General features: G+C 36.0%; 1 protein-coding gene across 15 annotated transcripts in view; it reads right to left on the reverse strand.

Moving 5' to 3' along the window:
- Window positions 1-19,101, reverse strand: part of PCM1 (pericentriolar material 1) — a 50,547-nt gene that overhangs the window by 12,638 nt on the left and 18,808 nt on the right. For 9 of the 15 annotated variants that reach the window (XM_082316454.1, XM_082316453.1, XM_082316450.1 and 6 more), the window contains 20 exons: window positions 18,760-18,914; window positions 18,549-18,678; window positions 17,168-17,302; window positions 15,442-15,632; window positions 14,734-14,931; window positions 13,584-13,806; window positions 13,291-13,436; window positions 12,120-12,313; window positions 10,725-10,905; window positions 9,681-10,039; window positions 8,973-9,131; window positions 8,109-8,165; window positions 6,715-6,887; window positions 6,502-6,630; window positions 5,784-5,904; window positions 5,330-5,467; window positions 4,939-5,072; window positions 3,722-3,856; window positions 3,141-3,338; window positions 766-825 (listed from right to left, as the gene is read on the reverse strand). In XM_082316454.1, the coding sequence (XP_082172580.1) occupies window positions 766-825; window positions 3,141-3,338; window positions 3,722-3,856; window positions 4,939-5,072; window positions 5,330-5,467; window positions 5,784-5,904; window positions 6,502-6,630; window positions 6,715-6,887; window positions 8,109-8,165; window positions 8,973-9,131; window positions 9,681-10,039; window positions 10,725-10,905; window positions 12,120-12,313; window positions 13,291-13,436; window positions 13,584-13,806; window positions 14,734-14,931; window positions 15,442-15,632; window positions 17,168-17,302; window positions 18,549-18,678; window positions 18,760-18,914 (3,216 nt within the window). The remainder of the gene's footprint in view (window positions 1-765; window positions 826-3,140; window positions 3,339-3,721; window positions 3,857-4,938; window positions 5,073-5,329; window positions 5,468-5,783; window positions 5,905-6,501; window positions 6,631-6,714; window positions 6,888-8,108; window positions 8,166-8,972; window positions 9,132-9,680; window positions 10,040-10,724; window positions 10,906-12,119; window positions 12,314-13,290; window positions 13,437-13,583; window positions 13,807-14,733; window positions 14,932-15,441; window positions 15,633-17,167; window positions 17,303-18,548; window positions 18,679-18,759; window positions 18,915-19,101) is intronic. The other 6 variants (XM_082316452.1, XM_082316457.1, XM_082316451.1 and 3 more) reach the window with 4 other exon arrangements.

Raw genomic sequence — 19,101 nt, forward strand, 5'->3', positions numbered from 1 at the left:
TCCTTGTTACTTAATTCTTCAACAAATGACTACATTCTCAATGCTCTGCGCTGAGAATACAGGCAACAGCCCCAGACCAAATCCCACAATAAACACTTTCAGAATAGGTCTTATTTTTAATTTAAAATACAGAAAATGAATACTAAAAGGAAAAGCAAGATCCTACCCTAAAGCTGCTCAGCAAGTATCACAAATTATTCCATTTCAGTTGCATAGCACTCAACATAAACTTTGCTCTTTTTAGACTTCCAAATTGTCAGTTCTAAAGCAAAGCTCATTCTACATAAAAGTCACCAACAATATGTAGAAAAGCATCATTAATACTATGTTTGTTGATCCGAATGCACTTCTTGAAAGCTAACAAGATAATGTTTTGTAAGAAATGCATCAGTCTTTACACTGGTAATGGCTCTGCAGTAGAAACAGGAATAAAAACAAGAGCAACCAAGGAACTGATATCCAAGTTATGTTTACTGAATGCATATAATAACAAGGACTTATTGATGAAGGCCGATTTTTTTGGTAGTCATTTCCCAGACTGTCAACTCAAATTAAAAGAGGGAAATTATAATTTACTTTGTTAAGTGATAAAGTAAATCACTGAAAATAACAGAAAGGAGATAAACCCCATGATGTTTAATAAATTTATAAACATTAGGAAACAGGTGGCTTACAGATACTGGATTTATATGGCAGAAAACAGTAAGACTAAGTGATCTGTGAAATTATCTGAGGAATAAAGACCGTTGAGAAGCATAAACATACTTTGTCCTCATCGACATCTTCAGCAGATGAACAAACATCCACCTGGAGACCCTTTTTTGCCTAGAAGAAACACAAACTGTCTTCAATTCTAAACTGAAATAAGTTTGAAATACTGAACCAAGCCAGAGCTTCATGAAAGCCTGGCTGAAATGCCAATCTTACCAAGAACTGCTATCTCAAAATGGCAGTAAGCCACAGGGACTTCTATATTACGGGACATGTTTACACAGATGTCTTCAAAATTTTAGAGTTGCAAAACATTACAAAAAACTGTGCTAGCCCTTTTTATTTAAACAATTATGTTTACATGGGCTAATTCTCCAGTCTGTGGTTGAATCATATTTAACATATAGAATTAGATATACCAGCTCCTGTCAAGACAGAAGGCTGTGTTTTTCAGCATGGAATCTAAAATCAGTTATCTTACTGGACTCAGGATGGCCACAAAATCAAGCAAGATCAGATGTGCCTGCATCAGGATCCCAGATCTGAAAGCTGTCAGAAATCCACGTAGGGATAATTGTGCAGGTCTGTACAAAGTAACCAGGACCTACCAGTTCTGGCTCATCTCTGGCTCTGTTGAATATGAACTGCTGCCACAACAACAAGGCAAACATTAACCTTAACCCTAACTCTTGTCTTCCAGGAGAGGAGAAGAAATGCCAGATCTAAGTTGGCTCCATGCATTCTCACAGCAGTGTATAAACTAATCCTGTTACGTAACAAAGACCCACGGAGCAACTTCAGATAAAATAGGAAGTCATGTCCAAATCCTTCTGGATTCAGTGTTTCTTCGGCCTCGTTACAAGGCACTCCGCAGTCTCTCTCACACTAGCCATATTACTGGCATATTTAAGTGGAACTATCTTGAAATGTAGCTGATGATATGCTTAAAACTACTTATAGGACTTCATAGTTTATGATAGAATCACAAAATACCTTCCATTGACATTTTAAAATAAGAATGAGTTAAGGGTTTGCTTTGGTATTTGTGTTTCTAAAAGATAGCTGAAAGGACACTAAAGTCCTAACATACAAGAAGAAACACTGAGGTAGACACTTGGCTGATTTAAATATATGAACATGATCTGCTTTAGTGCTTGTTTTGTAAACAGTTCATATAACTAAAAAAAAGCTGTGTTCCTAAAAACTGCAATACTAAAATTAAAAATGGTGATGCAATGTCTTTAATAATGTAAACAGCGTGAAAACCAAACAAAACTTGCTTTGTTAGAGAATATATATTACAGTCTCAAATATTTCTGAAAAGTTTATATATATTTTACACTCCAAGTCTAGAAAGTGATACTTCCTACATATGCCAACAAGCCAACTATTTGATGACTTCATAGGACTTATTCAAGTTAGGTAAAGATGGTGCCTAACTAAGCTACTGCAAGGAAAGCTGTAGGCATAACTGGAGAGGTAATGAACTGGGACCCCCATATGTCAAAATATTTAGCTGGGATAGAGTTAGATTTCTTCATAATAGCTGATATGGGGCTATGTTCTGGATTTGTACTGGAAACAGTATTGATAATACAGAGATGTTTTCATTATTGCTGAGCAGTGCTTACACAGTCAAGGCCTTTTCTGTTTCTCACACCACCCCACCAGCGAGTAGGCTGGGGGTGCACAAGAAACTGGGAGGGGACACAGCTGGGACAGCTGACCCCAACTGACCAAAGGGATATTGCATACCATATGACATCATGCTCAGCATATAAAGTTGAGGAAGGAAGAAGGAAGGGGGGAACGTTCAGCGTTATGGGTTTGCCTTCCTGAGTAACCATTACACATGATGGAGCCCTGCTTTCTTGGAGATAGCTGAACATCTCCCTGACGATTGGAAGTAGTGAGTAAATTCCTTGTTTTGCTTTGCTTGCACACATGGCTTTTGCTTTACCTGTTAAACTGTCTTTATCTCAACCCATGAGTTTTCTCACTTTTACCCTTCTACTTCTCTCCCTCATCCCACCAGGGGGAGAGTGAGTGAGCACCTGTGTGGTGCTTAGCTGCCTACTGGCGTTAAACCACAACTACTTAATGGGCCCAGATCTTAATACTATTTCAACACTTGACTATTCCTTCCTATGCACACACATAACCATTAAAACACATTTCCTCTGAATTACCAACATCAAAGTCTACACAATTAGATATCTGTAACAGACACTGATCTATAATACAGGACATCTCCCTTACCGAGGAAAACTAGTTCATGCTTCTACACAAGCAATACTGTGACTACGAAGCACTAATCTATAAAAAACCCACATATACAACATACGAACTAAGGTAATCAAAGTTTAGGAAATGCAGATATTTAGGAAACTCAGAAAAGCTACATTTTTCAAAAATATAATAAAACAAACCTCTTTAGCATAAGACTGTATCACTTCAGCAGTTTCTATTTTTCTTTTACATCTCTGCTTTACAGAAATACTGTTGTTGTCCAAGTCTTGCATGAGTTTAAAAAAGGCTAATTCATTAAATAACACTTCAGAGATCTCCACAAGAAGGTCCTCCCCACAATCTTTTAATTTTCTACCAGCAAATTTCGCCAGTGAATCCTGTGAAGAGAAATAATTCTTCAGTTTTTGAAACGGGCTTTCAAACTTCAAAGACTAAATATTTGTCATATTCCTAATAACTCAAAATTTATTAGGTATCTAAAAGCTCATACTTTTTTTTTAAATATGGTTCAGTGTCTTAAACAGATTTTAAGTAGAATCTCCAGTCACATAACACAGAACTTACCAAGTTACTGATTTAAAATCTATAAAAGCTTTAATTTTAGGAAACAAGGTAACACCTCATTGCTGTAGCAAAGCTGAAGGAGAACAGCAGCTATGCTACTGAACTTGTAAAATACAACTTCAGAGAAGCTGGTTCATCTGTTGGTCATTATCCAACTTGCAATAGTGTTGCAAAACAACACTGAAAAACTACTAACCTGAAGTATACTGCCAAGCTGCTTGTGAAAGAACTTCACAAATTCTTTACTTTCATCGTTTTGTTGTGTAAGAGTCAAGACCATACGTCTTACTGATGTCAGTAATTGAGAAGAGCATACTTCATCCATGTGTTCCTAAACAAGCATCACAGAATGAGCTTAGTTACCACTTAAAAAAAAATTAGCCACCAACTCAAATACTGAAATTTATTTATTAAAAAGTATTCCGTCCACTGACGGAACAGCACTCCATGAACAGGTCCTAACCCGTTTAGCAAAATAAACTAACTGGAACACAGTTACAGCAGATACCATACTTCATTCATGACTGATTGGCCATGACACACATGGCTTTACCTCACTTTTCCAACACATTAGTACATGCCATCCTTTAACATTTGGACAAACTAAGAATCTTCATACATTGTGGTTGTGTACTCAAGTGTATTAAACTGTATGTTGACATCTACTGTTGTAAGCTTCCTTAAAACTGCGAACAAAACAGAAGTCTTCAGGCACTGAGACTGTGCCATGTCAATATACACAGTTTTTAAAACTATTATTAGCCAAGTACCTTATTAAACAAACCTAAGCTTACGTACTGGGAATACTATAAAAGGGAACAGGGAGATGACTTAAGCATCTTGCAACTCAATCTTCTCTGCTCTTTAACCTTGCCAAGAATGAACTGTGACTATTTCTCCTTCTTTAAAGTAGTACATTTCTCCTCTGTATTCACAGAAGTTTACAAGCTCTCAACAACTTTAAAGATAATTGTAAACAGAAGAAAACAACGCTAAAAATCAACAACTCACAGAGCTACTCTTCAAAAATATCTCAAGTTACACCGCATGTAAACAGTCTTAATCAAAATTATCTCAGTTCTCTTCGCTGAAAGGCAGCAAATTTCATAAGTACATTCTCAAACATTTCTATTTGATTTGGTCAGCTCCAAAAAAAGAAATCTCTGTTCTTCTTGATGTCAAGTCCACCAGCCCTATGCAATCTAAAACCTTACCATTTCTTTCTCCTATTAAAAGCTCCACAGAATCTTTCTGTTGGAGTATTTAATCTTTACTTCATCCTCAGCAAGGTCTGCAACTTAACACATTTATTGGCAGCTATTGCTAAAATGCGAGTTATCCTTTTTAAATAATGTTCTTCTATGCAATTATACCTATTCTCCTAATTCACACATTACTGAAAAGAGTTCTTACCTTCAGAAAAGGAATGACCTCTTTCATAATTGCTTTAATCTGCCGGTCAAGCTGCTGAGTATCTATACGAGGACATGGAACAGCAGAAGCTTCATTTGACTGTGGCACAGGAAGACATTCACTAGTACTTGGACCTCATTTAAAAAAAAACAAAACAAAACAAAACATTTAAGTCATTCAACATTACTATTAAGGAAATACCAATTTCAAACCCATATATCTTCCTTTTTTTAAAACAAATCATATTTACTTAAGTATGTAAAGATCCCCTGAAACTTTGCTAAGTTTTCAATATAAATGAAGAGGAAAACAAGTCAGCCAATTAAATGAGTCTTGATATTTAGAATAATTATTTTCTAAAACTAGGCAAAATATGTGTATATGTGCATACCTTCTAATTTAGCAGCAGAAGCACCCTGAAAATTACTAGAGCAGCCCTCAGAGTCAAGGGTACTTTCAGCTTCAATTTTCATACGCTCATATTCCCTCATCCTAGCCAAAGCTTGATCTAAGTGAATCACTGTGTTGCCTATATTTAGAATAAAAACAACTTTTAATCTAAATAAAAAGTTTTCGATTCATAGACAAGTAAACAATGATAAAAATTAATTCAAAGCCACAAGTTTTGAAATCTACATATAACTGTAATTGAGTTATAATATTTTATTACACACTTTGATCAACTCAAAGTGTTTCACAAGTGGCTAATTTCTAAGTGTTGTTTTACAAAACGTGATTACAGACTAAAAATCAAAGAATAGTATACTATTTAAGCGTAGACAATTGCAGGCATTTTAGGAGCAAGGGAGTAACAATTAGAACATTGTAGATCACATCATTCTTACCAAGGTCATCAGTGGCAAAGGGTTCAAAATTTGAAGATGTAGACATAGTACTCCCATTGTCTGCATCATTTTGTTCACAATCTTGACATGCTTCTGCAGAAAAGTTCTTGCCAAAAGTTTCCTAAAAAACACCAAACAACTGAATACAAAGCAGGAATGCACCATCCTCTCATAGATGTGTCAACAAGCCAGCAATTCTTTTCAGCCACATGCTGTGGTATCAAGACTTGTCACCAGGCTGCCTGACTGGGGAACAACCTTACTTTCAGGATATAAATCCATCAGGTGATTCTACCATATTTGTTTCAAATACTTCAACTATAAAACACGTAAGAAACCGTACAGAGGCATCAGTGATTCCTTAAATACAAAAAAAAGCAAAAATTTTTTGGGAATCCTGTGATCAGTACTTGCCCTGACCTTACTCACAAGAAGATTTTGGCTCTTTTTGAGTATCAGTTTCCAATTTATGCCCCTCTCCATGTTCTATTCTTCCCTGACACATCACTCATTTCCAGCATCAAGAATCCTACCATATGTAATCACTTTTGCATTAAGATTCTCTCGCATTTCTTTGTTTAGAAAAGTCTGTACAAGTTTATGTTAATTTTAGAAAAATTCAATCGCTAGTATGAGTATTTCAGTACACAAGCATGCACGTAAATTGAAAACACAGGAAAAGTTGACAGTGAACTAGCTTCTGAACTTGAAAACTTACATCATCTGTAGAAGCAAGGCTTTCACTAGGAGTAAGTTCAGAATTTGATGCCATCCATGTTGCAGAATTCAGTGATTTTGTGCACTTCTGTTTTTCGTTGTTCTCAGATAAATGTCTGGTCACTATATCCTGGACAAGATAATAAATCTATACTGTAAAAAAGGATCCAAGATGTGTTTGATTCATACATAAGATCAAAAATCTTGTGCGTACCTGTAAAGCATATAGAGCCCTTTGCCTTAGGTAATCTGTATTTAGCAGCTGAAGCTCATGGAAAAGTTCGATAAGAAAGTGAGGACGAGACTCATTTTGAGAAATAAGAGTTGCCACTTCAGAATAAATTGTGTCTCGCAAAGCTTCAAACATAGAAAGATCACTACCAGTTTCTGTAGGAAAAAAAAAGAACTCATTAAGTCCTTGACATGCATTCAGTTGAAAGACAACTGCCTGTTAGGTATGCAAGTTACAGCTACACAAATTCTATCTCAATCATTGTAGATTCCATTATATAGCTGCTTTCCTAAAGCCTACTCATTTCCTGAAGGGCAACAGAGATTTAAACATTCTGAAATAATACTTTATGCAATCCTTTATATATGAAATAAAATATAAAGCACTATAAGAATAATTTTCTTTACAATTCTGAACAATACCTTTAGAAAGTATTCTTTATTAAAGAGAATATTGCACACACCACAATGTTGCTTTTAGAATAGGTATTCAACACTAAAAATGGAGTTTTAAGATATTTCAAACAAGATAGCCAAAGGTCTCGAGTTTATATAATACAAGTAGTCCACACTTTTGCAATACAAGCAACAACATTAAGAAAGGTCTAGACTTAATTCAAGAAAGCCACTCCTTCCCACACCTCCCACACACGCATAAATCCTACATTCTCATACATGTCTAATATCACTTCTGAGGCTCACATAAAACTTCTTACCCTTAAGCCCTATTACATATGTATGAGAAGACAATGTGTTCCCTAGTAAGTCTCCCGTTCCTTTGAAAATTAAGGATTATCCTTGCATCACAACAGTTAAATTATTACATACATATTTTGGCAAACGTTGAATGGAAAAAAAAGTTAAATTTTGAAAACTCAGCTTAGTTTAACAGATACGTATTTGTTAGTATTCAAGTTAATGAAGTTATTAGCAATACAGCAAAAGTTACTGTGCAATTTGATTATCTGCAAATAGTTTACCAGTATTTTTAAGCATAGAGGCAAGCTTTTTCAACCTTTAATAAGCCACGAGAAATCTCTTCCCTCCCCCATTAATAAAATGTAATAGTAGCATGCTAAAAATGCCTACTGAAATTAGTTTTCTGTCGTAGTAACTACCTGTGTATTTTCCACTTGTAATTGGGACTAACCGAGAACATGATAACACATTCTCCACAATTATAATCCAAAGTAGTTTGTATCATTGCATTGCATGCAAATTACAAGTAACTTCTCTTGCCTTGTTTATAGAGAAGGTGCTGCAATAATACTAATTTTGAACATCTGCTAAACAGTCTGAGTTATAGGACCAAAACTAAGAGAGGGGGAAAAAAAAAAAAAATAGGACATTGTTGAAGCTAAGCAGTGAATGCATTACCTGGCGCTTCAATGCATGCATTTCTGTTAGACTGCTGCAGAATTCTCCTAGCATGCGCTGTAGGAAAGTGGGGATAGACAGTGATAAACACAAAAATGCGCACCAGAAATAAAGACAGGGTCTATACAAAACAGCAGAAGGAAGACTGCTTAGTCATCCAAACCACAAAGCTGCTTATTGTGAGAACTTGACTGGTATAAGTTTATTACATATACCAATAAACAGCTCAGTGTGGACACAGCTACATTGACAAAGCTGTACATTGTGCTACAATGACTAAAATTTCTGCCTCTTTCAAACAAAACAAAGGTACTGGCAGAACCTAAAAAGAGACAGAAGAGAATATTTTTATGATCTAGATGCAAGAAAAGCAGTGCAGATGGCAAAAATGTAAGCGTTTATGTGATGTTATAAGATTGAATTTGAATGATATTTGATAGAGTTCCTTTAAGCATGACTAGAAAGAAAACATGTATGCAGTACAGGATGTAGCTGAAACGCTAAACAGTTTCATCTGTTGTGCAGTTACTTTCCATTGTGCAGTTACTTTCCATAACACCACCAACAAATGGGTGAGGTTTTTGATTGGCTAGGTTTTTGTTTGTTTTACAGTAAAAGGCTTGTTTCTAAATTATTTTAATCAAGTACCTAATCTACAGAAAATACCCAAAAGCAATCAATACCCAACTTTCTACACACTTTTACGTTTATGCCATCCTTAGAAATGAAAAAGCAAAATCCACATGCTAAAAATACAGTATTGTCATAACAAACTGCTTTTAAATAATACACTAGCAACTAAGTACGGAGGTCCTTTACTCAGAGAGGTTCACATAATAATTACTGACATCCAGAAAAGAATACCTGAAGACATTTCTGTAGATCTACTGTATTTAATTATTTTTTCCAATTGTTCCCGATTCCTTTTGCTGAACACCTTTGCATGAACAACCTCTTCGGAGTGTCTGCTTTTATTGCTCTTGCAGGGTTCACACACACTAGAAGCGCTTGCACTTTCATAACCTTACGGGAGGGGATGAAAACGGAGAAATAAAAAAATTGCTTACAAAACATTTTATTACTTTTAAAAATTTGTTTGAGGGCAATCTCAAAGATGCAAAACACCAATGACATTTCCTAGCCAAAAATTTTCCTCTGTACACTGAAGCCATACAGTAGCACTAAATCCTCAGTGACTGCAACAGTACTATACGTGCCAGTACTGTCCCTCTCTTCTCATTCAGTACTTTACTGAAGCACATCTTTCAGCAAGTCATTCAGTATGAACATGAAGACATAATGAAGAGGAAAATTCTCCTGGTGGCTTATTCTAAATCATAGTGTATCTGCATCCACTATCCATTCAAATCATTATGTCCTAATCAGTTACGCTTTTTATTTACTGAAATGCTAAAAAACCTTATGTAGTTATGTTATGTAAAATGTATTCATATTTCAGTAACTTATTTTCATTATTATAGGTACCACTTATGGAGAGTAAATTCTCTGGAATGTAATGATTATAATCCAAGTTGAGTTTGCCATGGTATCTAAGATTACTTTACAACCTACCAATATTTTTAATTCTGCCTTTTAGCTGAGAAGAACTCTTCCTCTTATTCTTCGATTTGGGTGTTTTATCTTTTGATGCCAAGCTTGCTTGCGCTGATGCTTTTCTAGATTTAAATGCCTTTGTCACAGTAGTTGGGTCTACTGGATCAGGCATGCTACTAAAACTCTCCAAAGACTCTTCATCAAACTCTCTTCTCCTGCTCATATCAGACTGATTTTTATGACCGGAAGCAATGTTTTGCACTGAAACTGCAAAAGCTGCTTTCAGCTGAGACTGATCATCTTTTTTCACTTCCTGGCTATCATTAAGCCAAGTTGATCTTTTTTCCATTTCCTCTTCAGGTTGTCTATGACTCCTCCTGTCAGAAAGAAAGAAAGAAAGACAGACAGACCACAATTATCATAACCTAGTCTCTCAGATAGAAACAGCATGTATGACCAGGCAAATAGCTTTATCCATAATGCAAGTTATCTGCCCTAGTTACTTCATCATCAACTGAACATTGAAGAAAAAAACCTAGCGAGAACCCTTCCAAATGGAAAATGGAAGATGTCTGAAGAAATTCACATATATCACTGATTTCAACCTCAATACACTTACGTAGCTATTGCTGTGCTCAAACAGTACTACAGGACAAAACATTTCTTAAAACAACATTCATTGCAACCTACTGTAGCACAAAAAATAAGCATTCGCTGAAATTATACCCTGTAGTTATTCAAACAGCTCAGTTTCAAAAAACATGGAAATGAGATCTTCCTCCACTTACAAAATGTATCACAAAACCACTCCAACACTATATTTGATCTTAAAATATTCATGAAACGATACATTAGTTAATATACAGAAAAGCAGAACAGTTTAGTGAAAAAAAAGTAAAAAAATGACACTGGAAACCGCAAAAGCAAGCTCATCTTGTAATTCTATTATTTATTTGGAAGATAAATTCCCTAAGAGAATGATGAATTCACACAAGCTCCAGAAAAGGGAGGAGAAAGGGAGGAAAAATGATTAAAGGAAAGTTGCACTGTGACATTAAATACCTTTGTTTTTCTGCTCCATTAGAGGAACTGCTTTCAAAAGGTTTGGGGAATGCCATATACTCAGTTTTCCCAGAAGCATTATGATCTAGAGGATGTTGCTGCTGCTGCTCACTGCTGTGTGAGGAAGTATTGTGTGCAAAATCTCCAAAACCAGAAGGGAACACTGGATTATAATTAATACCTACAAAGTAAACAAGAGAGTCAGAAGATACTACCTCATTTATCTGGGTGATAGAAGTCAAATTTGAGACATATTGTGTGGCAACATAACATTATGAAGCAAAAATACAGTGGGGAAGTAAGCAAAAACTGTTTTCGTCCTGAAAGCAGTACAATAATGGGAATTTGTCTTAAATGCAGGTTTCTAACATTACTGGATACTACACATGCCACTACAATCCCATCAGTGGAGAGATGAAGGTACTTCAAGAAACCCCAATAAAAAGCTCCTACAAGTGAATGTAAAAATGACATCAGTTCCAAAAAAGGCAGAGCTCTGTCTGCATGAAGACTTTACCAATACTTCAACTACCATCAAACTGACAAAATAATTCCAACAGTACAAGTATTCATAGGGCCAAAGAAGTTATAAATTCATAATACTTATTTTAACTTCAGAATGTTTACAGTAGTGGCAAATTGAACATAACTATTCTTCTGTGCCAGTTCCATAAAATTTAAAATATATCCTTAAACGGAAAACGGACTTTAGAATCTGAAAGCTGCAATCAAGGTCTATGCCTTTTTCCTGGTTTCCTGAAACATCTGAAATATATTTTTAAGACAGCTTTAGCAACTTCTAATGATACAATAAAATACCTACAGTTTTTTCCATTTCAAATTCAACAGTAAAAGTAGATTTGGTAATGAGATTAGGAACACTGTGTCCAAATCAACAGTTACTCTATACCTCTGATAGGAACAAAAATTAGTAACACGCTCCATTTGCAGGCATTTTGAACAAAAACAAGTGCTGGAAGTTCTAAGAAAAAGATAAATAATTACCAAGTGCCACCTTAAAATTAGAGGGTTCACTTAGAACACTATTAAATGATTGATGAAGGTATGTAAAAACTTCAAACGTTGGTTTTCACATGTTGGATGAAGAACATGTAAAATGTTAACTTTATGGAGTGGGTATTTTCGACTATAACCAACTTCTCACTGAGAAAGTCTTGCTTTTCATACTGAAGTCAAAATATACAATTGTTCAGCGATAAATGTTAACAAACTTCTGCTAGGATAATATGGACTCATTAAAGTACTGTTTAATACCATTTCAATATAAAGGAAAAGTCACAGAGTTCCAGCAAGCTCACATTAAGATTTCAATTAAATGAGTGAACAGAAATTCTTGAAATTCATATTACTTTTCACACCTGTAGTAATACTCACCTGGAGCAAAGGAAGAAAAATTAGTAAATCCTGGTACATTAAACAGGTTCACAGGTTGTGGAGGAAAGCTGAACGGACAGAAAATAGGAGATGGAGGTGGTGGCGCACTCGTGGCACTCTCCTTTCTTGATGGCTTCTCTTGACACTGTTGTTGTTCTTGCTGGCGCATAAGATCATTTAACATTTGTTTCAACCTTGAAAACAAGGAAAAATAAGCACTTGGGAAAAACAAGAATGCTAAAAGAAAGCTGTAAATTTATACTTGAGTAATTTGAGATTCATATTATTTCACCTGCCTCATGTAATGTATGTAAAGAACTGCTCCATTTAGCTAGTAAAAAAAAAAATTAAAAAAAAAAAATCAAGAAACCCCCCCCCTTGTATTTCATCCTGAGTGACAGCCAGAAACAGTTTTAAAATCAACCACCCTGTACTAGTGGTCATGGTTACAGGTTAAACAGCCTTGCAAGAACAATAACAAAAATGACTAGATACTAAAAAAATAAGCAGGCTGAAAAGGGAACTTAAATAGAAACAACTGAAGATACAAAATATTTGCAGAAGTGGCATTAAAATTACTTTAAAATATTATGTAAGAGGCCAGTAACTATATATCACTTACCAAATACAAAACAGAGATGAAGAGTTCGAACTTTCATGTAATGAATTAAAATGACTATTACATCTTTTTCTAAAAAAGATTGTTGTTCAAAGGTAAAAGTAGTACATCCAAAAGGAGCATAAGCATAAATTCTGACTGACAACATTAAGAAGACAAAGAGCTTTTCCACCATCTTTGCCATAACCATTAGAATCCAGAATCTTGCCAGGTAGTCTAGCAAAGACTACAGACATAAAAGCATATTCAAGGAAAGCAAGTATAAACCAAAAAAAGCCAAATAAAGCTATCGCAACAGATTTTTGGAAGAGATGCCAACTTTTGGTTCTCTTCACTAACGACTACTCAAAAAGAGCCATCTCAAAGGCATTAAAGCAGTGGTGAAAAAAGCAACCAAAAATGCTGTATATAATTTCAAAAACTTGTAATCAACTCAGAATTTCAGAAGTCTCATATTTAACCATTATGTGTAATCTTTTATTCACATAACCATGTTCTCTGTTACTGAAGTATTTCAAATTCCACAGTCAAACACTAATACAGCCAACAAACCTTTGGACGTTATTCTGCTGCCAAGCAAGTTGAGTGTAACACTGGTTCAGCTGATGCATAATAAGATGTACTTGTGAAGATGCAACATTATTGGGCATCATACTGTAAGGGCCTGTAAGCAAAGTCTGTAGAAGACAAGAGAGGGTCTGTGGAAAGAAAACACATGACAGTGCCCAGATTACCAACATCAGAAGTTATTGCTGGAAAGATTTAGAGGGAAAAAGAAAAACAAAACAAAACAAAAACAAAAAAGACAAAGTAAGAACAACAAAATAACTGCTCTTCATATCTACCTGCTGATCCTGCATCAAAGTTTGACAAATGCTGACACTAAATTCATGCTGCTTCTTCAACTGATTGATCTGCTCTTGCCATTGTTCCTTTTCTTCCACATATGAAAGTTCAGACATCCACCGAAGGTTTTCCTGACGTCGCATACTTATGTTTTGCTGTTGCCTGGCCTTAGACAATGGACGATAATTCCCATCTGCTGAAAGAGGACGGCAATTTTTCCACCTGGGTGGGGGAAAAAAAAAAAAGGAAGAATGAGGACAAAAGCTGAAATTTCAAACAACTTCTTCTAGTGATACTCCCATTATTCAAATTATGTTTCAGTTGTACATCAACAACTCACTTGGCACAGGCCACTTCAGTGTGCCAGCTAATCACCCATGCCATTCTGTCAATCCAACATTATCCTGTAACAGCCACCTAACTTAACAACCACTGTCAAAAAAGAATTGCTAAGGATGTTTCTGGATCTTGTTTTCAGTATCGTCCATTACTGATACATAGTATGTAGTCAGATGAAAATAGAAGCCACCAACACTAGGAATTAACAGGCCCAGCTCCTGACTAGAAGGCCACTATCTACTAAAATTATTTTGGTATCGAAACCAGGAAATGAATTGAAAAGACGTACATTACTTTTAACATGGCATTTTCCTTTAGTCACACAACACTTAAGGAAATCAATCAGGTAAGCAAAAAGTTCAAAATATCCTTGTTAATTAAAAAATCTAATAAGAAGTAGTTTTCAAAGCTGCAAAAGCCAACAATTTGAAAGCAAAAATTTCAGAGTTAGTTTAATTCGCAGAATTACTTTTTTTGAAGAGACTGATCAATATCATGGCAAAAATTTCATATAGGTTATCTTTTAAGCTGATTAAAACGACATAGGAACATAAGGAGCTATGCAACACAACTGGAGAGCTCAACAGCAGACAGTTAGTATGACTGAAAACAGAAGAAATAATCAAATTAGTTATACACGTTGCAGCTACAGCGACTCAGACAAGAAAGTGCCACTGCACGCAGCTCCCTAGCAAGCGGAAAGAAATTTCACTTTGCTGTAAAAGGATGCCTTTTAGCTAATGCAATCCATCTTCCACCCCTTCCAAATATACTCTGACAAGCATCAGATCAAAAAGTAATGCCACTAACCTATCCTTGTTTTCTTTAACAAAATATGCATTTTCTGGTATGTTGTTATTGGGATAAATAGAGAAACTGTCATTCAAACTTGACGCATCTTCTTCCTCTTCTTCTGCCTGACCAACTCCATCAGAGAGATAACCGTCTTCATCTCCATCCTCTTCATCTAGTGCACACTGGGTAGAACCTCTCCAGGTAGCCATTGTCCTAGTGCATGTTGCAAGGGGGAAGAGAGAGAGAAGAAAAAAAAAAAAAATAGGGGTGTTTGGAAAGGGAGGAGTACTTTTTTTTTAGCTTATGACAAATTATTAAAGCAGCCTGCTGACAATTGCAAGTCTGTCTATCTTCAACTGATCAAGCTGCACCAAAATTAATTTAAACATTATCTCACCAATGCAAAATGAAACAAGTATTCTTCTGATATTGGGACGGTTCAATCAAATAACTTACTGTTTTGGAAAATTATTACTTTACTACTGTTGTAAATGGTGTAGAGATGTAGAAAAACTACTCTGAGCATTTGGTATTTTCCACACATTCTCCTCTCCTTCGGTGATTTTTCACCATTTATGGAGCAAGGGAGACTAAAATATGCTGGGCAGACCCATAAAACTGACAAGTTGCCAACTAACAGTCCCTTTAGAAGTCAAGAAATTCCTTCACTGCTCTGTTTTATCATCACAACACTGAGTTACAGAGAGTGACTCGTGTTCTTACTTTTCAGTCCTACTCTGCTGTGGAGTATGCTGAGCTTCTGATCCTTCACTTTTAATGGACGCAGCAACAGTAGATATTGTTTCTGCGAGCTCTCTCCTCCTCTGATGTTCAGCCATTAAAGCCTCAAGCTGCTTTCTTCTCTGTCGCAATTCTTCTCTTAAAATCTCATGTCTTCTCATCTCAGACCATAACTGTTTGCAATAAAGTGGAAGACATTAGAATATAAACAAAATAAATAAAATCTAAACTAAAGCACATTAAAATTTCAGTATTTGATACTACACTGCTATCTTTTTGTTCAGGCATTGGTATTATACTGTAACTGAAGCCACACCACAGAAAGCTGCAAAATACATCCTGTATTTACTACTTATCCCAAATACTGAAAAATCTAAGAAGGTAATTAAACATTAGAGAACAGAGTTCTTTAAGAAAAACAGTGCATGTTTCACTCAACACCATTTTTATCACATAATTTATGCATTGTTAGTTAGCTCTTTAAGTAGCATGACAGAATACTACCCTCTGGCGAAATCTGAAAATTGTGCTAAGTACTTCTTTGATAACAAAGTAGAGCATACAACAAAAAGATTCTCTGCAACTTGCAGAAACTCCAAGTTGCAGTTTATGTTTGAACAAGACTTAATGAAGCCATGATTTACAAAGAAGAGCACATAAAGGGAAAGGTACAGGTAGAAAGAGGCCTTTATCTACCTTAAACTAGATCCAGTGAAAGCATAAATGGCAAGATACTTTTACAAACATGTAAACTGCATAACATAATAGCATAACATACAAAACCAATTCTGTAAGTGAACTAGACTGGAAAACACAGACTTAAGAGACAATGTAGTCAAGCCTGAAAGCAACTGAACTGGTTGGTGGTGCTGGAGCTAAGAAGTTTTCCAACAAAAATCTGTACGTATTTTGATAATTAATAACCCAACCTGTTTGTAGAGTATTAGCAATTACATCAGCACATTCATTTTGGAGACAGTTTCTTTTTAGCAGAAAGAATTCAGACCTTTTATTTAGTGAAAAGGGACAAGTTGTCCTGTAATGCTTATTTGGAAGATGCTAAAGTTCTGAGATTCTCTTCTTGGAGAAGGAAAATTTGGCCTTTAATGACAACAGTACGGGCATTGCCAATCAGCCTCACCTAAACTGTTAAAAGAAAATTTACAAGAATGCTGATGCAACTCACAGAGAACATCTATTAAAAAAAGATATTTTTCAGATACTTGTTTCTGATGTCTAGTCTAGCCAGGAAACACTTTTCATCACATATCCCTCCACCCCTACAAATGCTAGCATAATTTTCAGAAAGACTAAGCAATATCCAGATCATTATTTAAGACATGAATTTGGGGGGAAAAGGGGAAGGAAGATGTGTAGAAGATAAACTAAGTTTCAAATCCTGCCATCATTTTCTTCATGGATGACTTGCCTGTGGTATACTTAGCAAATCTGCACAGTACAAATTCAAAATTCATTCAACTTCCACATTAATATTTGCAACAACTGCTATATTTAGATAAAAGATCTCCTGCCAGTTCAGGTCAACATTTACTTCCTTCCAGAAATGAAACAAACAACTTATACACGCTTTGTTAAAATGGCTATTACTCCACTTCTCATTCAAAGTACTTAAAAATGTGTCCAAGTTACCTTAAACTTTTTTCATTTTAAACCTTTCTCAAGTCACAGAATATCAAGTATGAAATACCTCATTGCCTACTGGTACAGATTCATCAAATTCAAGTAAAGGCTTGCCAGCTGTGTTACACTCATTCGTGGCCGGAGTTGAGGTTGCTGGGGAAGTCTGCCTATTTGCTGGGCAGTTGCCCAGGGCAGCTGACAACTGAAAGAGAAAGCAAAATGGCAAAATAGAGTAGAGTAGCTTTCTAAAACTTACCTGCTGTTAAAACCCAACATGGTTCTGGCTTTATGAGATAGGGGAATTGCTATTCAGTGAAAAGGGATTTCAGAACTCAGCCAGGAATCAACAGAACTTATTTTTATGTAATATAGTATTATATTGTATTGGGTTTGCGTGGCAAAGTTTTGGTAGCAGGGGTCTACAGTGGTGGCTTCTGTAAGAAGGTGCCAGAAGCTTCCCCTATGTCTGACAGAGCCAGTGCCAGCTGGCTCCAAGACGGACCCCGCCACTGGCCAAGGCCGAGCCCATCAGCAACAGTGGTAGCACCGCTGTGATAACATATTTAAGGGGGGGGCACAGAACTGCTGCACAACTGCAGCCAAAGAGAGGACTGAGAATATGTGAGAGAAACAACTCTGCAGATACCAAGGTCAGTGAAGAAGGAGGGGGAGGAGGTGCTCCAGCTGACAGAGCAGAGATTCAGTAGTGAAGTTAAGCCCGGGAAGAAGGGATGGGTGGGGGAAAGGTGTTTTAAGATTTAGTTTTTATTTTCTCATTATCCTACTCTGGTTTTGATTGGCAATAAATTAAACTAATTTTCCCCAAGTCAAGTCTGTTTTGCCTGTGACGGTAACTGCTGAGTTATCTCTCCCTGACCTTATCTTGACCCACAAGCCTTTCATTATGTTTTCTCTCCCCTGTCCAGCCAAGGAGGGGTATGATAGAGCAGCTTTGGTGGGCATCTGGCATCTAGCCAGGGTCAACCCACCACCTATATAATGCTGTAGATACACAATATTGATAAGCTACTGCTCATTTCATAGAAAAAAGTTCATCTTCAGAGAGCATGCGAAACAGTACAGCACTGTGCAGTTAAGTTTGAATACAACAAAGTGTTGATCATGCTAACAAGACAATATGTTTTCAAAATACCAGACCCTGTAAATGACAGAACTAATATGAGTGAAGATGCAGTGACTAGCAGGTATGGACAGACAAATTTCAGGCTAAAAATAAGACAGAAGTTTCTCCATCTTTGAAGACTTTAAATAAAGGCTTTTGAGGACAAACTACAGTCTTCTCTAGACTTAGAAGTCCAGCTGCTTACAGTACACAAGTATTACCAATTTTAAGTTTTTTCCAATTTTTATAGTGAAAAAATGGCGTGAAAGATATTTTATGTTTTATTGCTCAACAGCTTAAGAAAGCAAAGGAATATTCTACCTACTTGAAGGTCAGGACAAGCTTTCTGTAACACTTGAATTTTTTCTTGAATTTCAATCAGTTTTCTTCTTTCTTCTTGTAACTGCTTAAGCTCCCGTTGCTGCTGCTGAAGTTTAGCTTCATAAAACTTCTCTCTGTGTAAATAAGTTATCTGCATATTACTTGGCAAGAAGTTGCCTAAAGCATGATTCTACTATCCTTTGAGAAAGGCATACCTTGCTTTTTCATTCAGTCCTACATCTTTTTGTAACTTGTTGGTACTAGTTCGGACATTGTTTGGTTGTTGCTTTGTCTCTTCCATCTCACCCAAAAACAAGTCACCAATATTAGATGCATTTGCAATTGTTGCTTGAGGTTCTGGATCATCATCCTAAAAGGATGTCAGAAAGGCAGTTAGACTATTTTCAAGCTGATACACAAAATGTAACAAGTTTAGTTTGTCAAACTAACTTTTCAAAACTAAACAGTCTGCATAGCTTTATCTTTAGTTTAGATCATAACACAGGCACATCAAGAAACAAAGGAGGACGCAAAAAGAGGAATAGAAGGAAACTGAG

Source organism: Platalea leucorodia, assembly GCF_965183815.1.
Source record: "Platalea leucorodia genome assembly, chromosome: 6".
Classification (NCBI taxonomy): Eukaryota; Metazoa; Chordata; class Aves; order Pelecaniformes; family Threskiornithidae; genus Platalea; species Platalea leucorodia.